The sequence below is a fragment of the Chinchilla lanigera genome, unplaced genomic scaffold, assembly GCF_000276665.1.
Source record: "Chinchilla lanigera isolate Chin_1 unplaced genomic scaffold, ChiLan1.0 scaffold00063, whole genome shotgun sequence".
Taxonomy (NCBI): domain Eukaryota; kingdom Metazoa; phylum Chordata; class Mammalia; order Rodentia; family Chinchillidae; genus Chinchilla; species Chinchilla lanigera.
This window is the reverse complement of record NW_004955464.1, coordinates 10,143,391-10,165,575: the sequence shown is the minus strand read 5'-3', so window position 1 is coordinate 10,165,575 and position 22,185 is coordinate 10,143,391. Positions and strand designations below refer to the sequence as shown.

The 22,185-nt window shown below is 45.6% G+C and overlaps 1 protein-coding gene across 3 annotated transcripts in view; it reads right to left on the bottom strand.

Moving 5' to 3' along the window:
• Positions 1-22,185, bottom strand: part of Agbl4 (ATP/GTP binding protein-like 4) — a 1,347,784-nt gene that overhangs the window by 29,609 nt on the left and 1,295,990 nt on the right. For all 3 annotated transcript variants that reach the window (XM_013521735.1, XM_005398626.2, XM_005398625.1), the window contains exon 11: positions 19,925-20,087. In XM_013521735.1, the coding sequence (XP_013377189.1) occupies positions 19,925-20,087 (163 nt within the window). The remainder of the gene's footprint in view (positions 1-19,924; positions 20,088-22,185) is intronic.

Genomic DNA, 22,185 nt, shown 5'->3' with positions numbered 1-22,185 from the left:
AAATATTGACTGACTATTTTCCTGGCAAACCCCACCACCTGCAGTAGGGAGTCAGTCATGGTTTACCAGTTGATGACGCTACATCTGTAACCTGAGCTCTGAGCTCAGTTCGATTCAAAAGGTTCTTTGGGCTCCCACTCCACTTTCATCTCATGTTATCTCCTTCCCTTTGGTTCCCTGTTCAGGGACATTTTCAGAGTCTCTGTGACTCCTTCCCTTTGGGCCTTGCAGAGGGGTTAACTGTGTGTGAACAGCTGCAAAAGATACTAACACGGCAGCTAAGCCAATCCCACCCTACAGCTGGCTTGGGAAAGATGTTATTAATTGGCACTTTAATAAAATATAATTACAACAGTTGATGCCTTCAATTAGGTAAAACAATGTCACAGACAGGCACAGGCCTGGAAACCCGGGCGTTTCCTAGGAGCTGGCTCCACTGTGGCACTGAGTTCATTCTGGAGGGACTGAACGCTGTAGGGACCACAGCCCAGCAGAGAGCCCTCCTAGCAGCAGGGACTGATCTCCCTTCCCACTGCCGATGTACATAGTCAGGACAGGAGGCAGAGCCGGGCTTCTATTCAAGGTGAATCATGGCAAACGATCACTATCCCTTTCCAGGTCTCCCTGGTAGACACTGTCTTTCCAGATAAGCCCGGGCTTCCTTCTTTCCTGTGTTCTCTTGTGTCAGACCTTGGTGAGGTTTTAGAAACTATAAACAAACAGTGTGTGAATTCTCCACTCCTGCTTTCTCTCTTTTCCCTTCCACTCACCTCTCTTTCCTCTTTACGGTACCCGACATCCAGGGCCCCTCCCCACTCACCCTCTCGTAGAGTTCAATGACTAAAAGGGCAGGCTTTGGAATTAGACAGCTTTGATGGGAATTCTGAATCCCACACCTACCAGCTGTGTCATTTTGGGAAAGTCCCATCATCTCTCTGAACTTCCGTGTCCTCACCAGTCAGACGAGAACAAGAGTCCTTGTCTGTTTTCTTCATAGGATAGTTTTGAGATTACATTAGGAAAAACATCTAGAGACGTGCTACCACATCAGTGATGTCTTACCCTAAGTTCTGCAGTGTCGCTGAGAAGTCAGCAGACGGGATAAGTTCTCTACCCTTGCTAGCTGCTTTTTTCTTAAGTGAGAAATGAAATACAGACTTCATAATGTTTCCAAAGTCATACCAAGGGGAAGTATCCACTGGTCTGCAGTAAACTGACTCTCCCTATTTATATTAGCCACACTTTTTAATACAGTAATTTGACCATGCTATTTTCTTGCTCAGGAACCATATCTGGCTCCTTATTGCCTATAAACTACAAACCAAAATGAGCACTATGATGTTCAAGGCTTTCTGTGGTATGGTCCCATGGAAATTTTCCAACTTTAATTTCTAAGCGCCCCCTGTATGAACTTTCTACGCCAGACAGGCCAATTGCTTTACCCACTGAACTTTTATTCAGGACAATCCACGCTTCAGAATGAGTTCTCTGTTCACCACTAGATTGCAAGTTCTGTTTTTAGGCTATGAGGGTAGTTGTATTCTGTTCTGTTTTAAATATCAGTATGCATAGAGCTAGATTTAATGACAATGAGTTGTTAAACAGGACTAAAACCAGCACTTGAAATCCTTTTCTCCAGCATAGATCTTAAGGTCCACAATCGATATTTTTAGGTGTTCTGTGTTGCTGAGTTTAAGTTCTGAAGCTAGAAGATCTAGAGTCAAATTCAAGCATACCACTGTGATATTCAGTGTTATATGTCACCTTGGCTGGACCATGGGACACAGACATGCTGTGAAACATGATTCTGGATGTTTCTGTGCAGGTGTTTTGGGATGAGATTACCATTTAAATCAATGGCCCTTGAGGGAAGCCAATTGCCTACTATAACGTGGGCGGGCCTCATCCATAAGCTGATGGCTTGAATAGAGCAAAATAATGATGACCCCCTGCCAAACAAGAGGGAATTCTGCACCAGGCACCTTTGTGCTTGAACTTCAACCTCGATTCTACTCTGGTCTCCAGCTGCCTCCCCACCTTTGCTAGCCTCTAGAACCACTTAACCACGTGAGCCAATTTCTTAAAATGAATCTCTATATTCTGCTGATTGTGTGTCTCAAAGAGCTCTAAGATAGCCACCACTGGTTACTCACCTCTATTAGATTCTTTTAGCTCTCTGAGCCTTTGTTTTCTAAATTGCAAATGGGAAGGATTGCTCCCCACCTTACAGTTACTGTAAGAATTCACTGTGATTCTGTCTGTGCATGAGAAGCACCTGTACACTGTTCACCTCAGGAATCTTATTACCAAGGCCCATCTCCTCGCACAAGTCGCCCTACTGGTCTATCCCCCATTGCTCTCTGACCCTACTGAGGGCCCAGACTGCTGACTGCCCCGTCTTTTGGCACCTTTGCACATGTGATGTCCGGCACTGCCTGGGCCTTGTGGGTACAGAAAGGCCCTGGTAGAGACAGCTAGTACGGATGTATCTGGGGGCAGCTCTCAAAGCTGGATGTTACAAAGGATTCAGACAAAGTGCTGCAGTCGACTGGGTTCTGAATGTAAATGCATCCCAGTGCGGGGTAATAAAAATCCTAAGCTAGTATATTATGAATGCAAAGGCGCAATGCTAGTTCTGCTCTCTGCTGCCATCTGAACAGCTGCAAGGAAAGATGCATGTCCAGGCGTAAAGAAAATGAACCTTGAGAGGAAGACAGGCTGTCACAGAAAAGATGGCAGGTCCTGTCCTGGGCAGGGAGGGGCTGGCCCGATCCTAGCACTAAGCCAGTACCTCCTGACTTTACATACCATGACTCAGGGAAAAACTATATGTTTGATCAATGAGGGAAAAAATGAGGTGCTGCAGGTTATTCTCCCCAGGGCTGGGGCCTGTGGGCCTTGGGAAATGGCGTAGCTCTAGGGCCCAAGACCTGGCCCTGCGGCAGGGACTCCAGTAAGTTTTCCTTCCCGGCTGGGGGCACTGACCAGGCTGAGGATCTCACAGGTCTACTCAAAGGGAGGCTCAGCTAAGAGGTCTGATTTCACCCTTGAACTCTGCTAAGTCTCACTTTTCCTATGGACTAAGAACCCGACCATCTGGTCATGCCTTTGATCATTTAAAATGACTGCACCTGCATGCCTCCTTGTGCCCCTAAAACAGAGCCCACTCAGCTCCACCAGTCCCTCCTCTAATCATCTAATCTATGTGACAATGCCATCTATTTCCCTGGTGTGTGGGTGACTGGTTTGAATCACCTAGGATAAACTTCTGCTGGGGGTGGGGCCGCAGGCTGGCTCAGCCCCGTGCTCCAGGTGGCTCTCAGGTCTGCTTTCCATGTGTTCTTCTGCTGAAGACCTCTCAGGCACAGTAAGCATCCCCATAGGAGCCCATCCTGTGAGCATTCTATGGGCCAAAGCAAGCCAGCCAGAAATACTCAACACAGTGGGGCCAGGCAGAAGCCCCACCCAAGCCCTTTCCTGCACTGGAAGCTCCAGGCACCTTGGGCTCCTTAGCACAGACTTCTGTGTTATGTCTCTGGGACCTGGCCTGGGTGCCCATTTTATTCCTGGAGTTTCAGCTCAAGGGCTCCTCCTCAATGAAGCCATTCCTACCCGCATAGGCAGAGTTAGGCACAGTCTTCTCCTTAGGGGAATTTCAGTTTTCGTAGTAATGTTCTCATGCCAACTTCTTCAGATTATCCTCTGGGGGTATAGGGGCCTTATGTGACCCACCTAGAATGGGGCCTGGCATAGAAGCAATGCCCAGAAACCTCTTATTAATCAAATGAATGAATATTTCAATTAATAAATGCCTAGAAATCAAGTCCTTTTGAGTTTTAGGACTTTTTAGAGGCCACGTCCTGGCCTCTCTACCTGGACCTATTGGTCTTTGTGTACGCTTTGATGCTGGGCCCAAGGGGGTATAGCTCAAAACCCTAGGTGTAGGCTACAGTATGCTCAAGACATAGTGAGTAGGTCCCAAGGCCCTGGCCCCATCCTCTGTGCTTGCCCTTACAACTTGAATTCGTAAACTATCTGAGCAGGAAAAGATATTAGGGACTCTCTATTTCCCTTCTTCTGCCCTTGAAGGAAGATACAGTCCTGTTCGTGGCTGAACCCCAAGCCCATCACAGGGCTTGGTACAGAGCAGACATTTGGAAAATATTTGTTTTGTGCTTTTCCCTCCAACACTCTTATGGATAGAAAAATGAAAGCCCGGAGAGGTAAAAAGGAAAGTCATTAAGTCATACAGCACTTTTCAGACAGATCGCATTCCAGCCTAGCTTCCTTAAGTGGCCAGAGGCCGGAACCCAATGGGCTTTTCCTGAGGTCTTGTTTCTTGTCAGGGTCCTGAGATTACATGAGTTAGGCCCTTAGCTACTTGTTCCCAATTTGTTTTAAGTTATTGGGTGCAACATGATGAGCTAGTGCTGTTTTAAAGCTCTGAAGGTAAAAGACTATGCAATGTGATAGCAAGGGAGCAGCCTTAGACTAATCCTCCAATGACCTTGAGCATAGCCTCCTCACCAAGCCTTTCAGAGTTTAGTAAGGACTTATGCCATTCATCCAGAACATCTGAGTCACAGGTGGCCTATCACTTATGCTACTGTTTTTTCCCATGGTGCTGTGGAGCTGGCTTGCAGCACTAGGCATTGCCTTTAGAGATGGTTTTCCCTTACAGAGACTCCCAGTCTAGATGCCCTGACATTCTGGTGTTTTAATATTCAGAGTGCCACCGCTGACCATGAAGCAGCCACTGACCATAAAGTCTGACATTTTGAAGATTAAAGTGTTTTGAATTAGTCATGCACATGTGAGGTCATTTCTCCTTCTTGTCCTGCTCTGGAATCTAAAAATGACTTTCAGCAGAGCCCGGTAACTTTCCCTCAACAATTACCTTTTGGTAAAGAGCTACAGATGAGTTTAGGCCAAGCAAAAAACTCTGTCACTCAGAAGAAAAGCAAGGCAGAGCAGCACTGGCTGAGCTGGCACTTCGGAAAGCGGTCTGTTCTGCCAGAGCTGGGTGGTCTGCCATCCACCCTGGGAGTATTTGGGTGGGGAGAGGAGGGCTGGGGATGGTGGGGCCAGGAAGGCAGAATCCCACACGTTTGTCTGGAAGGGAGCTCAGGAGACCAAGCAGCCTGGCTTTGCCCTGCACAAGTTGCGTGACCTAAGTTAAGTGAATACTGTGAGTCAATGCTTCCTTATTCACAAGAAAGAAACAGTGACTGCTTCATAAGGCTGACTGAGAATAAAGTAAGGTAATGAAGCTCTTAGTAAGTGACTGGCACATAGTAGGCAAATGGCAAATAGTTTTTTTTTTTCACTTAGGGGCTTCCCAATTTCCCAAAACATAGACAACTCCTTCATGTCTAAAGTGCTGCGTGTTCCCGAAATCCCAGACATCCTCTTGCAGAGGATGTAGCAATACATTGTTACCGAAATGCTCAGCCAAAGGGCAGTGGGCTTGGCATTTAATAGTCTTCCTTCAGTGCAAAGAAATGGGGCAACTTCAGCTGCAGTTTTTTTCTGAGAGAGCTCAAGAGAAGAACCTCTCTGCTTTCAGGGTGGTCAGCTAGCTGTGGTGGTGCCATCTGTGTGGTGGTGTCAACCGTTCTGCATTCTGGCATCTGGATGGCCTCCAAACCATCTACTCAGGAGACCCTGGATTTACTGGAATCCCCAGGAAGTGATCACACAGAATCGCAATGTGTAGTAATAGCTACCAAGTTTTACTGGGAGCAGTCAGGTTCACAAAACATCGTCCTTAGTCAGCAAAGAGTCCAAAGTCAGGCAAAGTAAAGTAAGTGGTTGAAGGTCACACCAGGGCTTGGAACTGAAACCAAACCCGGCTGATTTCCGAACCTGGGCTCCTAACCACCCAACACCTGTTCAAATCCCCACAGCCCCAGCTCTTGCCTGAGCCTCCACCACCTGGTTGTTCTGGGTTTCTGCAGCTGAGCTTAGAGAAATGATAGTCTCCCAGGATAGTGAGAGGATGCAGTCTACCCTTGCCTGCTTTATTGTAACTTCTAGCTAGATCTCAGCTGCATGCTGGGACCGCATTTTAGGATTATGCCCTTGGCTTTCATTAGGAGATACTGTGAGAGGCAGCCACACGACATTTGTGCTAGCATCTGCTGAAGAAAAGCTCACGGGGCCAGAGGCCACTGCCTCTGGGTGCCCCACACAAGTCCCTGGGTGAGATGGTTTCCTAAGAGCTCAGTGATAGGAAATGCTTTGCATTGCTTTATTCTGGCATGAGATTTTGTTATAATTTACCACAAATGATAAATAAATGAGCAAGCAAATTAAAATAACTGGCCCATGACACACACATCAGCATGTCATGGGTGCCTTGGGATACGATTGTTTTCTCACCACAAACCTTCCCTGTCAGATGCCCTGGGATCAGATGCTCCTTGACATACAAACATCCTCTGGTTGTCCCCCAGCTCAGCTCACAGCCTCTTATCAGACATACAAGAAGCCCTGTGTTTTCCTGGGAAGGCAGACAGAAAGGTAGTTCCTTCAAGGTGCAGGTCAAGTCCCACTTTTCCGAAAAGCTCAGTAAACAGTGCATGACTCTGAATCTGAGCTGTGGTGAGGTGGGGGGGAGGGAAGAAAAAACAATGAAGAGGAAGAATAAAAAAGGCCCGTTAGCAGACGGGGCTGAAAAGGAGATGGGGAAGGCAAAGGACAGCTGAATCCATGCCATGGTCAGAGCGAAGTCAGGTATGACAGTCCCTCGTTCAGTCTTCACCATTAGTTAGGGTGTTGGAGCACTGAGCGACTTGCTCAAGGTCATCAGAATGGAGCACACCGGATGTAAGTGTGGATTTGAATACAAAACATTTCCACTATTTTCCAAGGGAGAAGAGCATGGAAGAGTTGAAGAGATGGGAGGAGAAGAGGGAGGCTGAGCTGGGGAAGGTAGGAAGGTGAAGGGGCAAGAGAGGGAGATGGAAAGCTGGCTGTGACAGTATGGCATGTGTCAGAGACAAAGTCAAGTCCTGTAGAAAGATGAAAAGAAAAAAAAAAAAAAGAAAAGGAGAGCGAGAGAGGAAAAGGAATGGCACGGGGAAGAGGATTCTCTCTCCCAGAGAGGCTAAACCTGTGAGATGGGGGGATGCGCCCCTCCCTCCTCCAGCGGCACAAAGGTCGTTCAGGTCCGCTAGAGCTCAGGTCTCAGCCCGGACAAAGGACCACGGCTGCCTTATATCCCTTACAGAAAGGGAGCGGACTCACCATCCGCTATGCACCCTAGTGGCCAGGAGAGGGCGCCTCAACCCCAGGCAAGTGCAAGGGAGCTGTGGCCGGTATCTACTGTGAGGAAAAAGTTGGGACTGGAAGCCAGACTCTCATTACTCTGAGGGTCACCAGCTCGGTGGCCACCTGCACCTGCGCCTGCACCGCCTGAACCTCTCTAGTGGCACCAGCTCCCTGTGGACGTGGGTCCTCTCTGATTTGGGTCCTCCCCGGCTGCCCAGCATCTCCTCTGAGTCTTGCGCTTGCCCCGACCCAATTCTAGACCTGCTGTCTGTCCCTAAAGGGGAGCCCGTGTCTGACTTCCATCTGCACTCCCTCTTCCTCTCACCTGTCATCAAGAATCACCCCTTCTCGGGCCGGGGATATGGCTCAGCGGCACAAACGCCTGCCTGGCAAGCACAAGGTCCTGAGTTCGATTCCCGGTACCAAAAAAAAAAAAAAAAAAAAAAAAAAAAAAGAATCACCCCTGCTCTGAGAACAGGGTGGAAGTTTCCCACATAACTCTTATGCCATTTCATCCGCACACCCTCACAAGGCAGGCGCAATAGGAAGAATGGGAAACAGACACAGGCGGAGCGGCAGTTGTGATCACATTAAAAAATAAAAGTGGATGGGCTCCCCAGCCATTACCTTCTACAATGAGAACCCAAGTGTCCCGACTCCTCATTACGGTGCATCTCCTCCACGCCAGATTAAGGAGTGCTTACCCGGGCAGTCTCTGAGCGCCAAATGCCAAATCTTGGTCCCACTGAACACTGGCCTCAGTCACAGTTCTTCACCACTGACAAAGTCCTGGGCCTGATCACTAATGATTTTATCTTCATTCTTTAAAAATAGTTTTGAATTACGCTTGTAAGTACCCATAATGCAGTCTGTCTCTATCAGGGTATCTGAGTACTCTAAATACATTTTTTACGAAGACTGCTATTTAAGAATCTTAAAAACCCCTTAAGATTCTTAAGAACTCTTCATAGAAGGTTCCATGAAACCTATAATTCATACAGATTTCATTGACTCCAGTGGCCCAGACATTTATTCCTTACATTTCAACGAATTCAGCACAGTAGTTGGTTGGTAACAGCAATCATTTACTGAATACCTTCTATGTTTCAGGTAATCTTTAAGACACCCGAGAATATTTTTCAGTGTTTCCATCTTCTAGAACAACTTTGGGAGGTAAGTGGCAGACCGATCAGCGTAACGGATGGGCAGAAGTTCAGAGAGCTTTGCTCGCTCGCCCCAGGCCACACAACTGGTAAACAGCAGAACCAAGATTTGTACCCAGATCAACCTGGCTGCAAAAGCCAGGCTCCTTTTCATCTGACACTTTAACAATGGCACCCGACAGTTACATTTCAGCCATGAGCTCCTGGACTGATTTCTTCAAAGAAAGTATCTTTTCGTGGGGGTATCAGAGGATCTAATACCAAAAGAAAGACGTTCTAACTTCTGGGAGGTGTTGCTCCAACAAAATGTGTCACTTAGATAGGCTTCCTCCATCTGACCTGAGTTTCTGTACTTCTAGAGTGTGGGACTGGTCTCGGCTTAGGCTAGGCGCTCGGACAAAATGCCCCTCCCTCTTCTGATCCTTAGCTTCCTTGTCCATAAAATAGAGGGAGTAATACTCATTTCTCTACATTATTGTAAGGACCAGGTGATGTGATGGTTCTAAAAGCGCTCTATGCGCTGATGGTGTTTGTTTCTGGTTGTTCCACCCAGGGCATGGCATTCTGAAAGAGCCTCGTAAACACCATAAACATATTCCGTTTTGCACTGAAATACATGCATCTTCTTTCTCCTCTCTCCTCTCTACTGATACAAGGGAGAATCTGCAGAAACTGAGAGCACGGTTCTGACCCTTCACCCCTCTAAGTTTCTCCTAGACACAGATTCCCCCTCCTACCTCTTGGGACACATCAACAAGCCAAGCACGGCCACAACCCCAGCTAAAGGCCCTTGTCTCAGACAGAGTTGACAGCTGCCTCCTCTTATTGGCAGCACATTTATCATCTTGAGGAAAATATCGACGGATAGAAACCCCAGACAGGCAGCGTGCCTCGGCAGTGAGTGCAGCCAGAAGTGAGATTTGAGGTGTAGGTTCCAGGATTTTTTGGAGAAAAGGGAAGGTTGTCCTATGAAGAAAGGCCCGTGTTCCCTGTAGTCTGACAAAATCCCAGGGATGACTGTGTTCAGTACTAAGTAGATGCTCAATAAGTCTGAGTTATACCTAAGTTAAATAAACTCTTTGAACGAGACCTGGTGGGTGGAGACATTTGTTCAAGCCCTTTATTTTGTAGATGGGACCTAGGGAGGGACGTGATTATCTCAGGATCACCGGAAACAGACACAGAGCTCCAGGGACACTGAAAATAGCAGGGCAAGGAAAGGCCACAACCTTCTTGCTCCCCACAATTGCTTCTGTCCATGCAGACAGAGTCAGAATTAATTTTGGCAGGAGGATAGTATGTGTTGGATATCAGGGTCGAGATATCATCTTATGGGTTAATATTGAACTAAATAGTGTCAACACAGATGACTAAATAATTTTACTACACAGAAACCTATTTTCCCCAAATCTCTATTTCCAAAGCTGCTTTTGTTTTGTTTTACTCTAAAGACAGAACTTATTCAACATCATTGTTCTAAAGCTGCATAAGCACCGCACAGATGTCCCAGGCAATTACCCATCCGACAGTGACTTACTAACTACCTACAGTGCGGCTGGCAGTCCTTTGCCTTGTCCTTTGAGCAGGTAAGTTTGAGCCTAACCCTGTAACTTGTGTAAACTGCTCTTCAGCAAAGTCCTCTGCCTTTGGGGGCTCTCTTCACATCTGCAAAGCATAAGGTGAGAATACAGGTGTGTGCATAGCATGTAAGTGAACCCGGGTATAGACAAACAGGTTCGAGTTACTTAGGAATCAGCCAGGATTTCTCCTGACTGTCAGCTAACGGTAGTAATCCTGAAACAATATCAACTCTCTTCATCATCGGCTTGGTTTCCATGGAGCCTTGCAGGCTGCTAGTGAGGGCTGACAGTTACCACTATAAAGTAACTTTACAACTTTGTAATTTGTGGCGCTCTGCTGACAGTAATATTAACAGCAATTCGAATTATGGCTATAAACTTGACAACAGCAGATAAAACCCTTAGAAACCTCATTTTTGGGGGATGAGGGAGGCTGGGAGAAGATAATGACATTTGGGTTTACCAGGACTTGGCAGGAGGCACCCAGAAATCGGGGTGGGGCACAGTTGGTCCAAGGCAGGGCTCACAAAGGACAGGGCAGGTAGGTACCACTGAGAGAGCATCTGATGGCGTCCAACAGAGCTGTAGCTGTATGATCAGAAATGGCGAGCAGGCCAGCGTTGGAGGCAGGAGTTACAGAAAGGGGCTCGAGGGGCTAATAAGGTAGCAAGAGATAGCAGATGAGTTCCAGTCTCTGTGGGAAAAGAGCAAACAATCTCATCCTTCAGAAAGTGGAGGGAAACATGAGCTGACTGCAGAGCAGTAGGAGGAAGGGAAAACAAAAGCCTGCCAGGTAGAGGAGACAAACGAGACACTCTGACCCGGACCAATCCAGATTTAAATCCCCACTCCACCACTGAATAGCTGTGCAGCCCTGGGCATGCTATGTGATTTTTCTGAGCTTTAGTTTCCCTACTTCATCTGAAAGTCCCGAATGAAATGATATTTATCTTCACCCATCAATTCGTCCATCCATTCATCCGTTCATGAATCCATCTACCTGCCAATCTACCTATCTACATACTGATTCAAAAATTAACTTGATGTTCATATCATTTCATCTTCTAATGTAAAGTTAGGAAAATTAGAACCAGACCAGGGAACAGACCTGCACAAACTTACATGGCAAGTTACAGATGAAGCCAATGCTTCAATCCAAGGATCCACGCCTGTAATCCTAGCACTCAGCAGTCTGAGGCAGGAGGACTGCTGTGAGTTTGAGGTCAGCCTAGGCTACATAGTGAGTTTGAGACCAGCTTGGACTGTATAGCAAGACCCTGTCTCTCAGAAAAACAAAAAATAAATCCCAGGATTCTGACCTTTCTCCTGAAGTACAACCTCACTATTATTGTTTTTCCCATGACTATTATGATACTATTATTATTATTATTATTTTGTTTCTGGTTTTGCTTTGTTTTATGGTACCAGGAGTTGAACTTGGGACCTCACACTTGCCAGGTAGGCACTTGTGCCGCTGAGCTATATTCCCAGCCCCTTACTTGTACTATTATTATTCATGCAGTCATCCACTCATTCATTCATCCAGTCACTTGGTGAGTAAGCATTATATTTAAAGGTCAAAGTCTAGTCCCTGTTTGCAGGGAGGAGAAAAATATCAACAGAGTACAATACAGTGTAGCCTTCTGTTTCCAGAACCCCCAGATTGCAGTTTTTTCCTCTTATGAATCTTAACCAAGTTATGACCCTAAGTACTACAAATAAGAACTGGAAAGTACTTAAGTATCATTAGATGCCAACCAACAGGTTAACCTGACTGCTTCCTGCTCTTCTGCCCACCTAAGCGGTGAAGACACCCCTTCAGGAGTGAATGTCTAACTTTCTGTGTCTAATTTCAGTAAGCATCGTGGTCTCAAGATCCATCCATTTTCTTGCAGATGACATGATGTCATTCTTCTGTATGGCTGAACAATATTCCATGGTGCATTATACTGCACGTCTTTATCCATTTGTCCGTTGATGGGCGTCTGAGAAACCCATCAAATGTAGATAAGTGAAAGCATTAAATAAAAGAGAGATGGTAGGAAACAGGAAGGCGAACTGTTTTTTGAAGATGAGAACAGGGATCAGGGGGAAAGTAGAGGGTAGGGAGGGAGGTGAAAGGATGGAAAATGGTAAATTCCGTAAAGCAAAAGTAACTATTAGGTACTGCAAGCATAAGCTAATTTGAGAGCAGAACGGGCCTCTGGGCCGGACTCTGCACATGGGTATTCTTCTGAAGAGCTCAGAGCACAGCCCTCACGCACTGTTAGTGAGCTAAACAGACTGGCAGATGTGGGCTGTGCTCTTCTTTACTTCATTTCCTCGTTCATTTGCATTCCCTGAGGGTCTGCTTAGTATCAGACCTTGGCTGGAGAGGTGAAGTGACTTGGCCGACACCACACAGCTTTCCCGGGGGAGCACAAGGCGAAAGTCCGTACTAGAACAAGGGTCCTAATTTCTAGTCCAGCATCTTTCGTGCCAGCTCCTGCAGCAGAAGCCCAACTTGACAGCGCACATCAAAAAGTCACTTCCTTTACTGTGATGGCACAGTGACTTGTGCTATTATGGACCTGTCTGAGACCTGGTCCTCCTGTAGAACTTTGGGCCCATACAGCCCTCTTTCTACCAAGAATTTCCCTTTGGATGTCTTTTATATTTAACACATTGAAAACAGAGCTTAAAATATCCACTTCCAAAGTCTTTTTCTCTAATGATCCATGGCTAAGTGGTTAGACATATTTTCCATATTGTTCCGATCAAGAACCCAGGTATCTTCCTTGGCTCCCCTCTACCTCAAATACAAACCATCAGCAATAGACTCCTTCCTACCGGTTACATGTTAGAACACGTTAAATGGAATTACTTTTTCCTCAGTCTCAGCTACCATCACAAGACCATAGATACCACATTTTGAAGTGTGGTACAAGACCACCACAAAGGACTTGCAAAAGAAAACCAGAAACCAGTTTTGCAGTCTTCAGCTCACCTTCAGAAAAGAAAGTCTCTTATGAGATTCGAAGACTCCAGTAGTGAGGACCATCAGACCATTGAGGGCTGAGAAAGGAGCCATAAACCATCTCCTGAGCAGACACAATTGCCTATGTCAGCAGATCTACAGCACTACAAGAGAGTGCATCTAAAGTGCTCATGCAGGGTTGCTGTGCCATTTAACGAGAGCACTAGTCACCCACAAACTTCCTGCCCCTTTCCTCCTCTCCCTCACCTTGCTGAACCCGGGCAGGGTGAACAGTTTCTGTTAGGTAGATGGTGGAAAATCAGGGAGACAGAAGTGAAACAGATCCTAAGTCTCTTCCTTACCACAAACAATCTGTTTAAGGTACATCTGAGCTAGAGGATAGGGAGTAACTTTCTTTGAAGAGGTTTGATCTTTTTGATTGGGCCAGACATAAGAATTGCTGAACTGAGCTGGGTATGGTGGTGCATGCCTGTAACCCCAGCACTCTGGAGGCTGAGGCAGGAGGATTGCTGCAAGTTTGAGGGCAGTTTGGGCTACAAAGTGAGTTCAAAGCCAGCCTGAGCTGCATAGTGAAACCTTGTCTCAAAAAGGTGTGTGCACGCACACACACACACACACACACAAATTGCTGAACTGAGATTATTTTGTGCCTAGAATAAATTAGAGAACTTTTAATTTCCTGAGAGTGACTAGAAACACATGGGGCCTGCCAGAGCTTTGAATATCTCTAGATCTATAATCTATATCCATCTATCTATAAGGCCAATGGGAGACAAACAAAGAGGGTGTTTTATAATTGTACCTTGCTAATACTGCATATACAACGTACCTGTGCCAACGTTCACACTTCTTTCTCCTTCTCTGCTGGCCTGGCTCTGCCTATTCATTGATCACCAGCTGATTCTGGCCCAGACCCAGCTACCCTCCTATCCTTGGACAGAGCAGCATCTCTCTGGCATCTGGGCTCTCTCCTGTATGTCTCCTTCTGCCAAGACTTCTCTGTCTCTTCTTCCTCTGCCTGAATCCTCTGCACCCCAGAGGTCTGAGCCCTAGTTTCTCTTTCTCCAGAAAGTTCTCCTTCTCATTCTTCCCTACCCCTGCCCTACTCCTATCTCAGCCAGCAAAGCTTTCATCTACCAGAGGATTTTATCTCCCCATGAGCTGTTGTCTCTTTACAATTCTCTCTCCCCTTCAAATGATCTTCCTGAAAGCTGGGACCATGCCATAATTCATCTGTCTCTTTCTAGTGTCTGTAAGTTTTGTTGGGTGGGTGAATGATTGAACACTATCTTCAGTGCGTGATGTATGTCCTAAGGACCTCGTACAAACGATATAGTGGGGTCTAAAGTGAGTCTGATTTAATTCAGCCTCCCTCACATTGTCTCTTAGCCGGGCACACCTTTCTCCTGGAACCAGCATTACCTGATCTCCATGTGGTCACAGCTATAAGCTGGGTGTGAGGGTGGGGTGGAAACCAATCTGCCCAGGACCCACAGTCTCTCCGTTCCCAATGTTTTTCTCACCTGTTATATCAAAGAGTTATTTCCTCTTGGCTTGAAACAGACCATAAACAAAGGCCAGAGAAGCTCTGGGTTACTTTATAATACCAATTTAGCCCTCTTTCTCTCTTTCTAAATCATTTGAACAGAGCATATTTATTACTTGGCAGACCAGTAAAATGTAAATAGGGTTTACTGAAGAATGGTCCAAAATTCTCAGGAATTTATCATTTCACAATGACAACAAAAACAACAAATGACGGGAAAGAGGCGAGAGAACTAATATTTAATAGCACTGGGTATGCGCCCAGTGAGTCATCTGTTCACGAGAATGAGTCTCCCCACACAAGCCGCATAACAGTCCTGAGAAATAAATGAAATCAGAGTGGTTAAGTAACTGAGTGAGGGCTCTCAGCAAGAATGATATGAAAGAGAATGCACACCCGGGACTTTGACACTGAGCTGTAGTCTTGTCACAGTGTGACAGAAGAGAATTTCTGGGGCCACCAGCCTGGGAAGCATTGAAGATGACCCTCTGTTATGTTCTGTTGTAAGCAAGGTCCCTTCTTCCCCCAAATAAACTCTATGTATTTACTTATCTAGATTTTAGATCATAATTGTTCTTCTTGGAGTCCATGAAAGGTCCCCTGATTCAAAACTCTTAAGCCAAAAGAATGAAAGTGGCTATTGCTTTGGCTTGCTTAGCTGTCTAGGGTACTTTTTACTGATTTTCATTATTAGATTAGAAGCCTTTATGTTCACAGAATCAAAGGCTCATGGGTTCTTATGGCATACATGCACCTAAGAATAGCATTAGATTTTAGAATCAGAAAACCTTTATGACGTCGAAACTGGGAGAGATTAGAGTAGTGATCAAGTTCACATATAATTTTATTCCACAACAACTCTGACAGGCAGGAAGCATTACACACTGGACCTAAGAGAGGGGACAAGGCTTATTGGAGGCCATGTAGTCATAGTGGTGAAGAATCCAAGCCCCCATTCTTTGCTTCCTTCAAAGCATTCATTGGGTTAAAGACTCCAACAACAGAAGGAAAGCCTTGTGCTCTGCACAGAGCTGAGAAAAGTGGCACACAGCACTGCTGAGTATCTATCAGTGGCCAGGAGTGCCAGGGAATTGAGGATATGGTCATCCTTTCACCCTCCTGATAACCCTGCAGCGTGGATGTGATTTTATTTTCACTGAGCCTGGTGAAACAGGCTCAGAGCGGTTAGATAACCAGCCCAAGGTCACACAGGTGGGGAAGCATCAGTGACTGATCATTGCTCTATTTCTCCAAGGTCATGAAGAAGGAAAGTCAGAGAACAAGACCCAGGTTATGGTTAGCTGGTGCTTTTCCAGGGAGGAAAATTGAACTGGCAGGTGCATTTGCTCTGGTCTGGATGAAATATCCCTCAGGATTTCCTGCCTGCCCACCCATTCCCTGGTCCCATCCAGCTCCTCTGGCTAACTAATCTGGTCGCCATGTGTCCTGATTATTGGGGAAGGCACAGGGCACTCCATTACAGGAAGTGCACATCTCCCAAGTGTCTGTACCAGCTGGGGTTTTATGAAGATTTATCTCTGATGTTTAACATAAATACTGGGCCTCATTCACATAAACCTTTTCAATGGCTTGACCAATAATCATTTAATACTTCATTTATGGTGAGCAATTACATATGTTATTTCCTTTAACCTCATCACAACTCAGTGAAGTTAAGTAGTACACCTTCTACTACATGTTAGGGACACCGAACCCCAGTGAGTGTATGGCATTTGCTTTTTAGGTGGTTTATCTAGTAAATGGCTGAGCCACAATGTAAACCCAGGCATGTCTGAATCTCACATCTATTCTCTTTGCATAACATCACGCTTTCTCATGAATATCTTTATCTCACTCCCACACCAGGGGCTAGAAAAGTGCGAAAGTTTTCAGCACTCTGTGAAGGTGAGGAAGCTCGCGTCAGACAGGCTGGCGGACTTGCGGAAGAGCGCTCTCTGGGGTGAGACTGGTGTTGTCATCAGCGGCAGGTCTCCTGATTGCCCGTCTAGAGGACACTTCCTCCCAGACCATATTGCCATTCCCATCAGACCATGTAATTTCTTTTTCTGACTGGGACATGGAGCCAGCAGCCAACAAAGATCACAATCTGTCTGCCTGAAGTCTCTCTGTGTTATGAGATGAGTTTGAAAAAAAATGTATTTCAAAGAGGAACCAGGTTAAATCACCCTTGTGTGCATTGAATCAGTGCTTTGCTGGTGCAACTCCAGTTTCCTCTTTTTAGCCTCTGGATGGCAGAAAAAGGTAGGGTGGCTCCAACAGCATCATGGCATCACTTTTCGTCCTTGACTCCTTGCAGTCACTAGTGCCTGTCTCCGCGGTCACTTTCATCCACTCATTTCCAAGGCCGTTCAGTTTGATTAAATATCCCGCAGCACCATCCCGAACTCCCTCCCGTGGGGATCACTGTAGCAGCCTCTTGATGTAGCCGAATGGTCCTTGGAGCCCGAATGGCTTTCCACTCTTACTTAAAGTCCTTCTATTGCTCTTCATTGTCTTCATATTCAACTGCAAATTCCAGACAGCCTGCGTTCTGTCGTGTCTGAAGTCCTTCAGTCATATCGCGCCACTTACAGCTCCTGACATGCACCTTTCTTCTTCTCCCCTCTTGACTTCAAGGTCTCCTCTCCAGCAGCCCACCCCCAGTCACACTGGATTGATTTCTACCCAGTCTTGAAACTCAGCTGAGATATCTCTTCCTTAGGAAAGTCTTTCCTGACTCCCAGGAGCATTTTTAAATTCTCTCTCATCTGCATGTAAAGATGTTCTTGTCACTGTTATATTTCCTGCACCTAGAACTTCACCCGACCTATGGTAGGCATCCAATATGTACTTGTTAAATTCAAATATCCCATAGCCTTTCAAAATCTCTATATCACAGAACTTGTCACACATAATTTAGTTATCCCATTCCCCTTCTTTCTCCTCAATGAAATGAAATGAAAACTCTGTGAGTCAAGTGCCATGTCTTCTTGTTCAATGTTTTACCCTAGGTGCCATGTATGATTCCTGGAACATCAACCTAAAGATGTTTGACTTTGGATTAATGACAAGTGAATATTGAGGACCAGAAACCCTAGGTCTGACCTGGGGGAGCGATAGTCTACAAAAATTCATTTAATGCCATCACAGAAGCACATTGGAAGTGCTAAGAAAGGGAAAGCAAATCCATAGAATTGGATATCGTAGAACAATGAAAAACTAAATATAGGCTTCCTCCAGAGGGACCCATGTCTCATTGTGGTTTGGGTTGTTGGATCCCCTTTAGTGCACAAGCTCAAATTCATCTTCTAGGCAAATTTCTCTGTCTTTTTTGTCATAGTGTTGTAGGAGGAAAAAGCAGGTATTATGCACAGCGCGACTTATGCAAGTATTAAGGAGTTAGAGGATGCTGCAGAAGTCATAAACCACATATCATCACATGTGCCCAGGGAGGGAGTAGAATGGCACCTAAAGATGGCCAAGGCTTTGGAAACCATGGGTCTCCTGCCTCAGAGCAGACCATATTCCCTTGGCTTTGCTAAAACAAAGTAGACTCCAAGAGGACTCTGTCTTGGCGACTAGGGGAGGGGTCTCTCTGTTCTTATGATGATCTGTCCAGTGGTCTGCAACCCTGCCCTACCTCTGGCCTACCACTGCTGACCCCTACCCCTGGCCTACCCCTACCCCTGCTGGGCCTTCCCAAGCCATCACACTGCCTCTCATGTTCCCAGGAAAGAGCCACCACACTACAACTGACCAGGTCATGTCGCTAGCAGAACAGGTGTTTCTCTGCGCAGTATGGTATAAACTCTGTAAACACACACTAAGTGTTGAAGAAAGGGTCAAAGGAGCACTTATTCCTCTGGGAAGGGAGAGTTTGCATATATAATCAGCCTCCCAAGCCCATTCTGAATCCAGTCCCCCAGAATAAGGACAATGTCAGACAGAGACCATTCCATCCTCTTCCTTTTTCCTCCCTAAGATATAAGTTTTTTTTCCTCTGAGAAAAATAAGGTTTGTAAAAAGAAAAATGGATCAATCTAAAAACAAAGGAAAAAATGAAAGCAGAATCTATCACAATCTGTCACAGCCTTGATATAGTGACTCTGAAATTAAAATCAACAGTCAGGAGCTAGAATTGCTAAATAATCCCTTTAAAAATCAAGCAAGCTACAAGGTAACCTCTAATTTCCTCATGGCAAGCTTAGGAGTTTTCAGAGAAATTTTATGAGAAAACTAAGAGGCAGAGCATTTGTCAAATGAAATACAAAGGCACAAGGACAGATGTGTGGAGGAGGAGCGGGGAAAGGCAAAGAAGGTAAAGGAAGAAAAAGGGGAGAGAAAGAGAGGAAAGAAGGATAGGAAGAAGGAGGAGACAGTAAGGACAGGAGAGATTAGACAAGAAGTAGGGAGGGGAAAGTACAGGAGAGGTGAGGTAGGAGCAGGGAGATGGAGTGGAAAGAAAAAAGAAAAATGGTAGTGAGAAAAGAAAGAGAGAGCAAGAGTACAAGAAGCTACTAACTGTATTGCTGCTGTCTGGTGGTTTACTGAAAGGAACAGTTAGCGCTTAATTTTTTTATATTTTGACCAATTTTGCACGCTTATACCTGGTAATCTGAGCAACTGATTTGAAGACAATATTGAATAGAACAACCATCAATGAATTCCTACCATCTTGTCTAGTGAAATCTGTATCATCTCTAATGTCTTTGTAATAATTATTTTTTTATGGTCTTTAGTGGTTTGAACAATCTTCCATTCTTATATCTGGTAATCTGAGCAACTTTGCTGAAGATAACAATATGTAATCTAGCAACCACTGTCAATTCCTATCATTTTGTTTTGAAACCCTGTATCATTTTTAATATTCTTGCTTTGTTTGGTTTATGCCTGTGATATTGGCATTTTGCTATTGTTCTTTTTCTACTATTCTCTTTAAAATAAAAAAAGAAAAGAAAAACATGGGATGGTGTTACACATTCTGGGTTAGAAGGAGGTATCTTCCTCAGTAACCCTGGGGTGTCATATATAGCCTGGGTGCTTACAGATCTCAAAGAGTGGAAAGCTCACTACCTCTCGAGAGAGGGGAAGGGAGAAAAAGACAAGAGCAGCAGAAATGATATGAGGCCCATGGGTCCCAGAGAACTTGAGGAGTCTTGAGATCTGGCAGCAGCCATGTGGGAATGTCCACATATGAAGGTCAGGGGCAAAGAGGGTAAAACAAAGATGCCACTAGCAGAACAAGCTACCTCCATCCTTACCCCAGAGTTTGGACCTTTCTTAAGTGGGCACCTGATTCCTGACCTACCTAGTAAGTGCTGCCAAGCTTGCGGTACTCCTGGCTGAATAAGGGCTGGTCCAGGTTAGTGGGAACCTCCAAGGATACAGGCTTCTTCAGTGTAGGGCACAGCAGCTGTGGTGCCCCCGATGATGTAGCTGTAGAAGGAGACCTCTAGGGTATAACAATAGGAAGTGTGGTCCAGGAGTCCACCAAGGAAGCGACGCCCAGTTCCTGCTTTAACAGCATCCCGGTTGAAGGATGTGCTAGACTGTGAAAGATAATGCAATGAAAAAAAATTGTGGCTAGTCACCCACCAGCTACTGGATCTTGAGCAAATCTTACAACACTCCCTGGTCTTGGCTTCCTGTTCTGAAAAATGGGCTATTGATCCTAATTTCAGGATCATGATGGTGACTGAATACACAACAGAATCAAAAGCACTCAGCAGAGTTCTTGGAGCACAGTTACTGCTGCTCAACAGCTAACTGTGGCAATCTGGATGAGGACAGGTGGGTCAGGGAAGAGCAGAGAGGGGACAAAATGCAACTCTATCATGATGTTAATCAGTACTAAACTTTGGGCAGTGCTTTCAGTTTTATAGTATTGTGCCCCCTGTGGCAGTAGCATCGCATTTAGACTTCAAAAGAACCCATTGAAGTAGGTGCTGACATTTTACCTGTCTACGCTCTCAGAGATTAGATAAGTAAGTGATGCAGCAGATTTGAACCCAGGGCTAAGTGCCTCCAGACACCCTGATCCTCCTCACTTCATTAGAGATAGCTGAGTTCATGTCCAACATCACCAAATTTTAGAGATGGTAGGGGTACTGACAGCATCCATCAGAGTGAGATTAAAGAACGAACACGTCAGTCTCCACTCCTCTGTTCAGATACGTGCTCTACCACCTCACAATGATGAGATGGTAGACAAGTTGCCTTATTTGCCATAGCCTCAGTTTCCTCATCAGTAAAGTGCAGGGGATAATTACACCTCCTTCTTAGAGCTGTGAGGATCATTTCACTGGTGGTTAGAATGGCAGCCTGTAAAAATCTTTGGAAATCTAAGTAAATGAAGACTCTATCTTCAGTGAGAGGATGTATTTCATATTTAGAAGGAAATATGAGAAGAAGGAAAGAAAATATCAAAATATGAGAGTTGGGCACTGAGGGTCAGACACGAGATAATGATGGCAACAGGACAGGTGATCTTGACTCTACCCTTAAGCTGCTGGGGAGGCTGAAATTCTGGAACATTATCAGGTAAGCCCAGAAATAAAGCTCCCAGACTGTGGGTCTTCTGCAGGCCCTGGAAACCTCACCTCTGTGATCTCTGAGATCTATGACCCACTTTCCAAGTCTGCTCTGAAATTTCAGTGGTTTCAGACAGGGCTGGCCATCCAATACAGCAGTGGTGGTGAGCCTATGACACACATGCTGCAGCTGGCTGTTTATCATCACTGAAAACTCTAAAATGTTCACCACTGCTACAGAGGTTCCTACAGGAATAAGCATGGAGGGCTGGGGACATAGCTCAGCGGCACAAGTGCCTGCCTAGCAAGCACAAGGTCCTGAACTCGATTCCCAGTACCAAAAATAAAAGAAATATGCATGGATACTTTTATCCCATAGCTTCAAACAGGCAGCCAAATGCTTCCATTATACCCATACACGCTGGGTGACCTTGCATTAAATTCTCAATTTTTCTGGCCCATAAGTATCTCTTGGGTACAAGGAGAGGACTGGGCTAAACAATCTCCAGTTCTTTTCCTGGCCTGACATTCAAAGATTCTGGGATTCGAAGTACATCTTGCTGCAGTGAGAAATTCATCATCTCCGCTAATGTCCAGCCTGAAGCAATGGGCAGGTGAGTTTTCAGCTCATCAATTTCAAAAATTGCTATGACCTCTGTGGGCCTCTCCCCCTCTGGCCACATGGAAATAGCAAGGCCCAGAGATTTAGTATCAAAACAAAGGGAAAGGTCCCCGTACCTCAAGCTGATCCTCCTTCTTATGATCTCTGCCAATTCTTTTCCAATATTTGTGCTAAAACTTTTTTCTAGCTCCCACCTCACAGTCTCTCCAGTTCTCCTCGTGAGGGAGCAGGCAGTGATAACAACAGTCTCTGAGGCTTGTTTAGGTCTTCACTGCCTGTAAGGCATTTTCGTATCTATAGTTGCATATTTTCACCCAGGAACTTTACAATGCGTGCAGGGTAGAAAATTGTCACCCCGCAATTACTGACAAAGAGATTGAGGCTGAGGAAGTCACGGAGAATGAGAATTGTGGGCGTGTGGCCCCTTGAGCAGATATGCTGCACTCACACTTAAAGAACTGGGATACGGGGCTGGGGATTTAGCTCAGCGGCAAA